This window comes from Varanus komodoensis, unplaced genomic scaffold (genome assembly GCF_004798865.1).
Source record: "Varanus komodoensis strain SLA01 unplaced genomic scaffold, ASM479886v1 scaffold92, whole genome shotgun sequence".
Taxonomy (NCBI): Eukaryota; Metazoa; Chordata; class Lepidosauria; order Squamata; family Varanidae; genus Varanus; species Varanus komodoensis.
In genome coordinates this window covers 1,079,073-1,091,345 of record NW_025336624.1, presented here as the reverse complement: position 1 = coordinate 1,091,345, position 12,273 = coordinate 1,079,073, and the positions used below count along the sequence as shown (strand labels likewise).

Genomic DNA, 12,273 nt, shown 5'->3' with positions numbered 1-12,273 from the left:
AACTGATTAGCAGATAAACAATCAAGTGATGTGAATTGTGACAGGTCCCAAGCAGCTTTTATCATTCAGAGGAAGGAGATTACATCTGGACAAAGAGAATCTTTTCAGCTATTTTGTGTAACATGAGAGCCTGCAGGAAGCTTGTTCCACTCTTTCCCTGCACAATAGCAGAGGAATGTAGCGATTTACTTAACCAGCTAGCGGGACATTGGTATTTTGTAAGGGAGCCTCGGTCGCAGATCGGGGGCTGTGCCAGTGCATGTTTTGAGGGACGGAGTCACAGCAGAGGGATTCAAGAGCCACATGCGGCTCCCGAGCTGCGGGTTGCCGACCCCTGAGCTAGACTATCCTGTAGTCATATCAGGACTGAGTTCCTGTTTATTGGGCCACATGCTGTCTGTAACTGATGCCAGGCACCAATCTAGTCTACCTACCACTTCACTTGAATTGGTATGAAGGAGAAGTAGAGTTGGTGGCCATCAACATACTGATAAACATACTGATGGCACTACACTTCAGAACATTGGATCAGCTCGCTCAGTGGCTACGTGTAGATGTTGCAAGCCATGGGAATATGATGGAACCTTTGGGACCTTGTAGCATAATGGTGTCACAGCTTAACTGAGGCTGGGTTCAGCGGTACCTTCCCAGCACCAGAATCTTCTAGAACTGATCTTTTGCTTTCCTGGGCCAGGATGACACTAGAATCAGATGCAGCAGTCATTCCAGTCAGGGTAAGCACAGTGCTCCTAGCCCAAAGAGTTTGCAGAGGACGGCATAATGGTTGATAGGAGAATAAGCATGGTGACAATCCTGACCACCATCAGCGTAACAAAAAGAGTTCTTGTGCCAAAACCAGGTTGAAAAGAATCTAGACAGTTGGTCTCATCCCAGTTTCTAAAGTTACACATTTAAGGGCTGTGACATTCAGCCTTTGGTTCAAAGCAGAAGAAGAAAAGGAAGACCAAATTTGAAACAAAGGCACAGACTTGAATTTACAAGAGCTGAACAAGGCTGTCTTGGATAGGACATTTTGGAGGTCTTTCATTCATAGGTTGCCATAGGTCAGAGGTGACTTGGCACATAACCGCAGCTTGTACTTTTAGACTGAACTGAGGCAGGATGGTGATAGTTTCCTTCCAACTGTGGGATTCAACCCATACTGCATTTTTCAATGTGGCATATAAAGCCTCCACAACAACCAGTAGGCATTTCCTTCTGGATACACACAGCCTTTAGTTGTTGCCCACATCCACGTTGTAGATGTTTCCACACCACACCATTTCCCAATCGTATATTAATAGAAACAGTTGTACCCATTTTGCAGACCGTTAACATTCTTCAGTTCCCTCCCTGCCATTCATAAGGGTTAACATGAAGTATGGCTGATGAACAGACCCCTTGTTAAAGATGGAAGGCTACACGTCTACTTCCGCATTATTTGCACATAAACATCAGAGTGGGGGGAGGCAGATTGTGCAAAAGTCCTTGAGCTGATCCTGTGCTCTATTATTTAGTCCTCTTCCACACAGCTCAGGGCAGTGTACATTGTTCTTCCTCTTCATATATGAATCTCACAGCAACCCTGAGAAGTAAGTTAGACTGAATGATAAAGACTGGTTGAGGATCACCTAATGAGCTTCGTGGCTGGGTAGGAACTGAATCTGATCCTTATTACATGTAGATCCCACTGCTCCAATCCTTTACCTTTGTTTCAAGTTCCAATATTGTTTTGTAATACATCTTCCTGAATAAAGCCTATATGCCACTTACCTTTTTCTTGGGTGGACACAGTCCACAAGAGGGCAAAGGAAACTATTGCAAGAAAATGAAAGGCACATGAGTTAGCTCCTTATTAAATAATCTTTAATTAACTGCATAGAAGGATAAAGAGAAATAAAAATTCACATCTAGAATTCATTGGCTTAATTTTTTTTAAAAAAAAGGGAGCAGAGAAGTGGTTTATTATTTAGAAGGTCACTTTGCTTTAGGGTGATACCAAGGCGGTGGGGGGACTGAATGTGTTCCCAGAGGATTCAGCTGCAATTTGGCACATGGCATTTCAGGGGTAGTCTTTCAAGTGCAGAAGGCACAAGAACTTTGCTACAAAGTGCATTGAGAACCAAGCAACATTACTTTTGCGGCTTGAATCAAGATGAGTTCTCTTGGGGCTTGTCTCCCTAGGAGTGTTTGCTCCCACACCATCTCTCTTCCTCCCATACCCATTGCACACAAGACTAGCATGTGTTTGTTTAGAAAGGCAAGAGAATGAAGGCTGGGGAAAAGAGGCAGCAGCTGCAGATCAGAATAAGGAAGTCAGCTTGCTGTATGTTCTTGGTGGGTCTCTTCTCCATTTGCTGGTATTGCCAAAACCCATGAGAAATCCTGTGATCGCTACTGGGCTAGACCCTAGATGGAAGGAGATGCATGACTGGCAGCAGACTGTTCTTTGCTCCCAAGCCTCTTGTACCCTTTCCCCAATTGCTCTCTGGACTGCCCTGTCACTGGACTGTCCCTGTCACTTCAAGAGTGGTCCATCCTGAGGTCATTTCCAAAAAGACGCCTGCAGCTTCTGCTGGTACTTCTGCCGGCGGATGCAGCGTGGGCAGAAACTGGTGTTTACTTGGCAGCTGCTATGGAAGACAGTTTTACACTCATTACACCTGTAAGAAAAAAGAGGCAGGTTAGTCACTGAAGTAACCCATAGCATATTACTAGTGGCGAGGAGCATGAGGAGAACAGACATTCCAGTCTGGCAGCCTTTCCTAACTCCGCATCTCTAGATGTCTTGACATTACAACACCCATCTTCCTCAGCCAGTATGGTCAATGGGCACCAGGTGGGGGAAGGCTGCCTTATGATGTTCTGATTACTTTAAGAACTACTGTGCTGAGCCAGCCCAATTTTAAATCACATTGTAATTAGTGCAACCCATTTCATTCAGAACAGATTTTCAGATTTCAGCATTTGCAGCTGCTTAGTTTGAATTGTGAAACCAGTGTCTCTGTTTCTACCAAGCAGTAAACCTGTGGCTTGGACTTTCCTGTTTTTCAGACATACACTGCTCTGCTTGAGAGAGACTGGTAGCTTTGTGCACTCCTGAGGCTGACCAGGTGTACAAGAGGAAATGACTCCAAGCCCCCACCTGTACAGGACAAATGATTCAGGAAATCTCTGCTGCCTGCCGCCGCCAGAACAGAAGCACTCCAGACACATCCTGTCACGCAGGGCAAATACCCTGAATCAGGCTCTGGGAAACTGTGTCATCTCAGCAAGGAGGTACACTTCCTGCCTCAGTACACAGCCAAGGCAGGCAGGCCAGCGAATTCAGTGAGCCATGTTCATGAGCTGCTTCCCTGTGATGCTGTTTCATTACTATCGCTTCATCAGACAAGTCAGGAAGCAAGAAAGGAAAATTAAGGTAATCAAAGACTTCTTTGAGAAGGAGCTGATGCCTACATTCTTTTAAGCATTTTGATTGTTTTTGAAGAAGGAAGAAGGCCAAGCATTTATTTCTTCTCCTTCCCTGTGACTTTTTTTTTCAAAAATGGTAGTTGTCCTACAGTCAAGGAAATGGAAGTGACACCATGGGATTCCAAGTCCCCTAAGACAAGATACCTTGTGCACCCCAGCTTCCCTAACAGATGCCTTGCCATGCAATATTAGAGTCCTCATTTGTACAGTACGCTTCCAGACATGCTGCATATGTATCATGAGGCTTTGTTTTCCCCTGCTCCCCCTCCATTGGCTCACATCTTGCATAACTGATTTCCTGTTTCTTTGAAAACTTGAAAGTAAAGCTGAAGAGGGGCAGTGGTAGAATAATGCTCACCTGGTAGTTGTACCAAATTCAAAGGGGAAGATGATGTCATTGTTGTTACAGATCTGGCAGATGAAACCCCTCTGAGTACAAAGGTCACAATTGTAGACATGCTGGGAGGCAAACTGAATCAGAGACTGGAGGAACGCGTCAAACACGCCATCTGCGATCTATGAATGCAGGAGGGCCATCAGTAGGTAGGTGGGGGTAAAAAGAGGTATTGCTGCCCCATTTGCTTTTGTCATCCATAGGAACCCCCCCCCCCCCATGAACATAAATGCATTTTTTCAAATTGTACCTTGTAGCATAAAGCTTCCAACATGGCCATGATGCCAGAAGTTCCTTCCAGATGTATTGGTCTGCAATTCTCATAATCCTCACTTAACATGGTCAGTGCTGTTTAGGGATGGTGGAGTTGCAGTCCGATACATCTGGAGAGGCTCAGGTTGGAAAGGCCTTACACACTGCTGCCTGAAGAGCCAGCAATGCATAGCAGAGGGAGAAAGATTTGATGAATCAGCCATCTATAGGGCATAGCACCATTTGGGGCTCAATCAGCCAAAGCCTGTTTTCAAGGGTCTCTGGAAAGTGCAGAGTATTAAAGGGAAAATTGCCTCTGAGTATGCACAAAATGGTTTTCAGTTTTGGCCCCTGCCCTCTACCTGTGTCACCCATTACATTCTAAAGTGCATAGGGTTTTGCTGGGTTGAGGTTGTGGGGAATTCTGGGGCTGGGGAGAGACATTTTCTTAAGGTACACCTCTGCCTGCCTCTAGTTGGAGAAGTTTCCTTTTCTAGAACTCATACCTGCCCCAGATCAGCCACGCTGTATTTATGGGGACATTCCAGGAGGTAGTGTCGGTGATCGAGCCTTTAAGAAAGGACGAGGAGTATTAGTACAAGTTAATTATGAGTATTTGCCACATTCTCCACAGAGAACCTGAGTTGTACAGAACACAAAAATGATATATAACAGAAACCAAGCAAGTCAGAAGGGGCCTCCCGGGCCATCTAGTTTGACCCCCAGCTCTAGCTGGCTCCGCTCATGACATGCCTACTATTTGCATGTCTAACCTATCCTTGAACACCCTCACCGATGGGGCCTCAACCACCTCCCGTGGAAGCCCATTCCATACCCTTGGGGTCCTGTCAGGAAGTACTTCCTGTCATCCAAATTGAACCTTGGTTCCTTGAGCTTTGCTCCACTGGAGCGCGTCCTGCCCTCCTCTGCAGGGGAGAACCGGTCTCTACCCACCTCTGTGTGACCTCTCTACCCACCCCTCACATACCTGTATGTCGCCAACAGATCCCCTTGGAGTCTCCTCCAGGCTGAAAAGTCCCAGTTCCCCCAGTCTTGCCTCATATGGCTTTCCCTGCAAACCGGCCACCAACCTTGCGACCCTACACTGCACTGACTCTAACCTGGCTATATCCTTCCTGTAATGAGGGGCCCAGAACTGAACACAATACTCCAGTTGTAGGTGCACCAGAGTTGTATAGAGTGGTAGTAATACCTCTCTCGATCTAGAAGCCACACTTCTGGCTATGCCACCAAAGGTGGCATGCACCCTCTTGACCACTTTCACAAGTGCTGCTCTCCAGCCACTTGTCCCCTAACCTGTACTTATGACACCCATTCCTATGCCCCAAGTGCAAGACCTTGCACTTATCTACATTGAACGCCATCCTGTTGTCTCCTGCCCACTTCCATAGTCCCATTTCCTTTTGGATCTGGAGTACCTGCTCCTCATTTGTGGAATCCCTGTGCTGCAGTGAAGACTCATAAAAGGCTCTGCAGGGGCATGGAGTTAAGGAAGGTGACACTCCAATTCAGCAGAAGCTGGCCTACTGTTAGCCTCCTCTGGCTGCTTTTCATATCTTCATTTCCGAGCCTCCTGCTTGTGCCCACACCCCATTTGCCAAACCTCTGTGCTCTCAACACATCTGACCTGAGTCCCATTTCCTAGCTTGATTTAATCTGCTTTCCCTGCCATCAGTATATTCTCCTGTATCATTTTTTCAGCTACTCATTGCTGGCCTATATCCATTTCACCCAGTCACAATCTGCTGGGACACAGCAGCCCAGCTCTGGGGCATGCCTTTTTGGAACAAACTCCCCCGCTGAGGTCTGCCTTGTGTGCCAACCCTGCTCTTCCTTTCGTGCTAGTTAGGACAGTCCTTTATGACAAGGCATTTAATCAGCTCCATTGGGGTGTCATGTCAGCTCAGGGTCTAATGCTAGCTGTTGCAACTATTTAAATTCATTTTGATATTTGCCTTGTACATTTTGTAGCTAACTTTATGCTGTTGTATTGTTATTTGCATATTATGTGCTCTTTTAAGCCATCCAGAGAGCTTGCCTATTGGGTGGTATAGCAATGAAATAAAAATGAATAATTGCATAATCTGTTCAGCACCTTGTGCAGAGATGGTGCTCAGCCAGGAACAGGTTAGGGCCAGGGTTAGGCAAGTCCCGTTACTGACACGTGAGCGCTGTATTTTATTTTCCAACAGCACTTTTACACTTTATGTATAACTGATTTCAAAGGACAGGGCTTGGCAAATTTGGACCTGGGAGGACGACAAGGGGCAATTTCACATCCTGGGTGCCACTGAGAACCACACTCATAGAATCACAGAATAATATAGTACCCCGCAGCCAGTACAGGACTTCAAGTTAAACCATCTATTCTCAGATGGCAGCCCAGTCTATCAAGATTGCTTTAAAATTTGTTTCTGTCTTCCAGGGTATTAGCTATCCTACCCAATGATAATCCAATGGCAGCAACTAGGTCTGGCAGTATCAGAATATAAAGAGGATACATTTTGGGGAATTGCCTCCCAAGGTCTAAATGAGGCAAGGTCCACCTAGGATGCTATAATTCCAGGTTCAACCTGGGCTAATTATTCCACTAATATATTTGGTGCCCAGCTGTGGCAACCATGTGATGCAGGAGAAAATCAAGATCTTTCTAATTTATCAGAATGGAAACTAGTTACTTGTTTAAAATCAAAGAAGCTCCTGGAGAAGACCCCAAAGTCAGATCCAGGAAACTGAAAAGAGATCTGCCAGTAGCACATATTCCTTAAGATTGATCCCATTGATTCCATATGATTTTTCAAAAGGACATCTTCAAAACCACAACCAAATCACAGAGCACCCCCAAGGAAAGAATCCTCTTGATTTCTGCAGGGAAAATCCTCCAAATTACCCTCCAGTGAAAGAGCACTTCTGTTTCCACATACTGAAACACAACAATCACAGATCTGGGACTTGTGCATGTATAAACATGCATTTCACATGTGGAAGAACTTCTCATAACAATAACTGTATCTTATTAATGAGCAGATGATGGAATGGAAGGTGTCTGAAATACAGATGGAAAGGATTTGACAAAATCCTTATATCCCTATCTCTGGGAGTACCTGCGGGCAGATGTTAGGTTTAATTAGATGTGGGGGGCTTCCTCTAGTGACCATGAAGATGCATTATATACAACTATATGGACTCAGATTTTAATTCTTCCAGAACAGGCTATATTCGTCCTTTTTACTGCTAAAAACAATGTCTCTTTGCTAATGGCCTTGTGGGTAGGGAGTCTCCTATCTCCTGCTCCTATCTCCTATCTGCTGCTCATTTGCTGTAAAGGGGATGAATGGGGAGAGAGGAACTACAAGGGAAAAATCAGCCAATTAGCTGTGGTAGGGAGGAGCCCAGGATAGAAAAAGCAATGTAATTGGCAGGCTGCAGTGGAGCACTGAAGGTGGAGGGAAAATGAAATGCGCGGGTGAGGGAAACAACAACATGGACTTGTACAGAGAGATTCTGCAGTATTGTGTAGAACAGTTGATGAGAAAAAGCCTGCCTGGTGACTAATGAAGCCTTCCTTGGACACCATGAAGGGAAGGAGGACAGAGAGGAGAGGCTGGAAAAGCCCTTCAAGCTGAGACCCAAATATCATGCCACTGCTTGGCCACTGGGGAACAAGAAGAGGGCCTCCACAGTCCAAGAAAGGTTCCTAGGTGGTGTCAGTGGTGATGCCCACAGTCAAAGTGGCTGCTGCTTGAAAACAGCAAGGATCACTGGTAAGAGTATAGATCAGCTACCCCCTATACACAGTAGCATGCTGCTTGAAAAGTATGTCATTAAAAATTGCCATGTTGGATGCATTCATTACTCCATGCCCTGTTCAGTCTGATGTCCTATTCGACATTGATCCCCCTCCCCTCTCTCCCAATGCACAGGCAAATCACATTATCACCAGTGAAAAGGGATGCTGATGGGAGCTAGCTTCCCCCTTCCCTCTTTCAAACAGACAGTTCTTTGGCAAAAGCTCTTTATTTCCAATGTAGATCCAGCAAGCTATAGCCAGCAAAGAAAGAATCTCTGAGCATGCACAGAAGTTTGTTGAACCCAAACTAGAAGCTGTTTTTCAGAACCTCTCCTTTTGAGTAATCCTGGACTTCACCCCCTGGGAGTGCCTGTCTGGAAATGGACACACTTCCTAGCTGTGCACAGGCCCTCTAGTTGGCCATCTTCCTCTCCCGACACGATGTCATGGAATCATGCTTCTCTGGCTCCTCTCCCATATCCCTTCCCAGCACTTCCAGACCCTGTTGGTTTTCAGTCTGCCCAAACCCCTGGAGATGACGGCCTTGAGATAAGCTCTTCCTCCTCCACCATCTCTATGTCTCCAGACCTTATTTCCCAGGCCTCACTGTCCTCATCTGAAGAGAGACCCTGAAATGCACATCAAGAAAAACTGCCCCCTTCATTCCCAATAGATCCCCTTTTCACTGAGGCAGCCTATGCTTCAGCTGAAAGGCAGAGGAAAATCTGAGAAGCATCACCATTATTGCCTGGGAAGGAGAGTCCTTTCCCTGAGTCCCAACTGATTAGGCAAGAGGAGGGGAAGACATCAGGAGGCAACATCCAACAGTTGCAAGGAAGATGCCTGCCCTTTGCTCTGGGAGCTGACCAAGAATTCCTTCTCTCTCCCCCTGCCCACCACCCCTGGTGTGGGAATGGAGTTTGCCTTCAGTGTTAATCAAGGGAAAACTCCGCTGGTGCAGTTACAAACCTTTTGTGAAACAATGGAATGAAGGTTAATTTTTTTGCTTTTTCCTTAGATGAACATTTTGATAGGAACATAGTATATATAAGCCTCTACTTATTTCTTTGATCACAAAGGTAAGAAACAGATTTTGCTCCTCAAGCACAGACCTAAAAATGATGTGCATCCAAGCATCACTTCCTTCAGCATGAGGCAGCACAGAAGTCCTGCCCCAAATCGCATCCCTTCTTTGTCAGCCAGCAGGTATGGTAAAATAAAAATTTCTGTAAATTAAAAGAGTGAATGGCAAGAACCTCAGGGACAGATGCTCTGTATTAAGTGACATATCCTTGCCCAGTAAAGAACATGAACAATATAGAAAGTGCTGCAGTAGATTTGGGACCTAGCAGATGACAGGAAATGTGGCATCTCATGAGGTGAAGACTTGCCTCTTGCTGATCTCCTTCAGGGCTCCACTGCGACAAAGAACAAGATAGTCTCCAAGGAGCTTCAGCTGCTCCCGACTCTTGTAGATATGGCTCATAAGGTCCACGTGGTCGTAGAGGGTTTCATTCACCAGCTTCAAATCAATCAAGGGCTGGCTGTGAATTTGGGTCAGGAACTTCAGGGCTTGGTGACAGACCTAAGAGACATGAGAACAGCCTGTAAAGAACCCTGGTTAACTATCTAGAGAAGTCAGCTGGAGGAGCCATTATGTGGTCACCTAGGTGTTAGCTTTTCGGGCTACCATCCCCAAAGGGATTGTTCAACTTGGAGTCCTGCACTGACCTGGGGGGCTGGACCTGATGGCCCTCTTGGCCCCTTCCATGATTCTATGAAAACCTACGAATATAAGACCAGCTCCTGCAATTCTCAGTTGCCCCCTTACAAGCAAGCTCATCTGTCATCAGTTTTCATTGTTTTCCTCTATGCATGGACATCCTTAGTCAACACAGCCCTGATCAAGATTCTTCTAAGCCAAGCAGTGACTCTGTTGCTTCTTTGACTAAATACATTTTAACAAATACATTTAGCTTATTTAGGTTTTCTTAGAAGTTTGAACGGCTTTTCTACTTCCACATTTGGCCTGGTACAAAGGGCAACTGGGGGAAAGAGGTAGGTTTGTGAGAGAGGGGACTGGAGGAGGGACTGAAAGAAAAGCTAACTTGAGAGTTGCATCCAGGCCTCCGGGAAGTTTACATTAACAACGCATATATTCTCAGGCTTTTTTCTGTTAAATTGAAAGCTAGACTTTTGGTTTTAAGAAAAAGACTGGATGCAGTTGTGACTGCAGCAATGCAGCTGGCCTTCCTGCTAGGTTCTAGCAGACACATCTGAAATGAATGAGCGCTCACAGCACTGGATGGCCCCACCTCACTCTTCCAGCCTATGCACTGCACGAGCTTTGCCCCGCAAGCTCCTCACACCTACCGGCCGCTTGGTGAGATCCCAGTTATGAATCAGGCGTGATGGAATCACTGTCTCTTCATCCCAGTGGCAGCTATCACAATAATAGAGGCCTGTGAAGGAACACAGCTTGGGCTTCACAAAGGAAAAACCGATCTGTCTCGAGCAGCCTAGGAAGGAAAGTGAAAGCGGTAAGGATTTCAAAGAATACCACAAACTGTCCCTCGGCTATTGGAAAGTCGTTTGCATTGGCTTCACCTGGTTAAGGCTCCAGGCCAACCCCCTCTTCTTTGCTATGTTACTCTAACATCTCTAGCTGTGCTGAGAACCTGAGACCAGGAATGTCCTCTGAACACGCAGATATGAAGTTCCTCTGACTTTTAGCTAGAACTGTCACCAGCACGCCTATGGATGGAAAGCAGGATAGATCCCTTCCAGAAAGCAAGGAGCAAGGTCAGACCTACCATTAAAGGACAGCAAATTATCAATTATTCGGTTCTATGATACTTTTGACTGCTACCAGTGCACCACTTGCATTTTCTGTCACAAACACTAAAATGTCTTCTGCTGCCTCGGTCAAGGGGCAATGCCATGTTTGTGTTTCTGAATCTTTTGTTCACAGGAATGTTCTTCAACTTTGTATAGCATTACAGAGCTGGATCGAGGGGCTCATAGTCATCATTTCATCTCAGGTCTTAAGCTCTCTACAGAAAGATCCTGTGATAGATACCCATCCAGAATATTTATCTTTTCAAATTTATTCCATTTGCAGGAACTAAATATCTGCTGCATTCAAATAAAATAAAGCAGAGAATAAGAGATAGGGAGCAATGCCTGTGTAGGAGCAAGGGAAGACTACAAGCCATAAAGCATGTAAAAAAAATAAAATAAAGAATGGACCTGATTAGCAACTGGGTGAAGTAGTGAATCATTTAGAGACAGCAGCAGAGAGGAAGAACAAGGCAGTGATGGCCATCAGCCTGCTACTTAGATGTTCTCCTTTTGTCAGACCCACCTGCCAGCCATCAGTTCCCCCACACACTACCTTCCTACAGGCTTGGTTTCTGCAAGAGGAACATAACCTTTGGACTGCAGTGAATAGTCTTTTCATTGGGCAAGACCTGACACAAAGGAAAGTTGGTGCTAATTACAGACCCCAGTGAAAGCCTCCATATGCATTCTTTAAAGACTTCGTAGGACTGGGTATGTTCAGCCTTGAGAAGAGAAGACTGAACGGGGGACGTGATATCACTTTATAAATACCTGAAAGACTGTCACAAAGAGGAAGGATAAGGACAACAATGAGCTCAAGTTGCAGCAACCCAGATTCGGGATAGAGACTATCTCAGGAAAAGTTTTCTCACTGTCAGAGCAATACGGCAGTGGAACCAGTTGCCTAGAGAGATTGTGGGCTCTCCCACACTAGAGACATTCAAAAAGAAACTGGACAGTCACCTAAGTGGGATGGTGTAAATTGGTGTCCTGCAACAGCAGGGAGTTGTGGACCCAATGGTCTTCTTGGACCCTTCCAAGTCTACTTGTCTATGATTCTATGATTCATCAGATGAAATGTGCAGATATTTTGATATGATGATGTCCTTTTGTACATGACTCTGGCAGCAACTCTATAAAATAAATCTGCACATACATAATCAAGAGGAACAGAAATGAACGCTGAAACTCAAGAGGCTCTTGCAGTTTCTGTAAGTTGGATCTTTACATTCATGCATTCACAGAAAGCTCACTAAAAGCAGTATTCACCATCACTAACGTAAGCCTCATTGACTTAAATGAGTTTACTGTAAGTACAACAAAACCTGGATCCAACCTGATATTAGAAATGGTACTGTCACAACACGGTTTCCCTGCCAAACCCTCTGCCCCCTAATATCACCTTGTTTAACACAACTAGGCATGCCTAGAACAAAACTAACACATGAAGTCGCTTTACAATTAGATTTATCTCATGTAATTGACCTCACTTTTTCTTGTT

General features: G+C 45.3%; 1 protein-coding gene across 7 annotated transcripts in view; it reads right to left on the bottom strand.

Annotated features, from left to right (window-relative positions):
* Positions 1-1,844: 1,844 nt before the first annotated feature.
* PLEKHM1 (pleckstrin homology and RUN domain containing M1) overlaps positions 1,845-12,273 on the bottom strand; it is a 37,397-nt gene continuing 26,968 nt past the window's right edge. For all 7 annotated transcript variants that reach the window (XM_044418679.1, XM_044418675.1, XM_044418678.1 and 4 more), the window contains 5 exons: positions 10,305-10,450; positions 9,323-9,516; positions 4,627-4,690; positions 3,833-3,990; positions 1,845-2,663 (listed from right to left, as the gene is read on the bottom strand). In XM_044418679.1, coding sequence (XP_044274614.1) covers positions 2,546-2,663; positions 3,833-3,990; positions 4,627-4,690; positions 9,323-9,516; positions 10,305-10,450 — 680 coding nt within the window. In that variant the 3' untranslated portion in view covers positions 1,845-2,545. The remainder of the gene's footprint in view (positions 2,664-3,832; positions 3,991-4,626; positions 4,691-9,322; positions 9,517-10,304; positions 10,451-12,273) is intronic.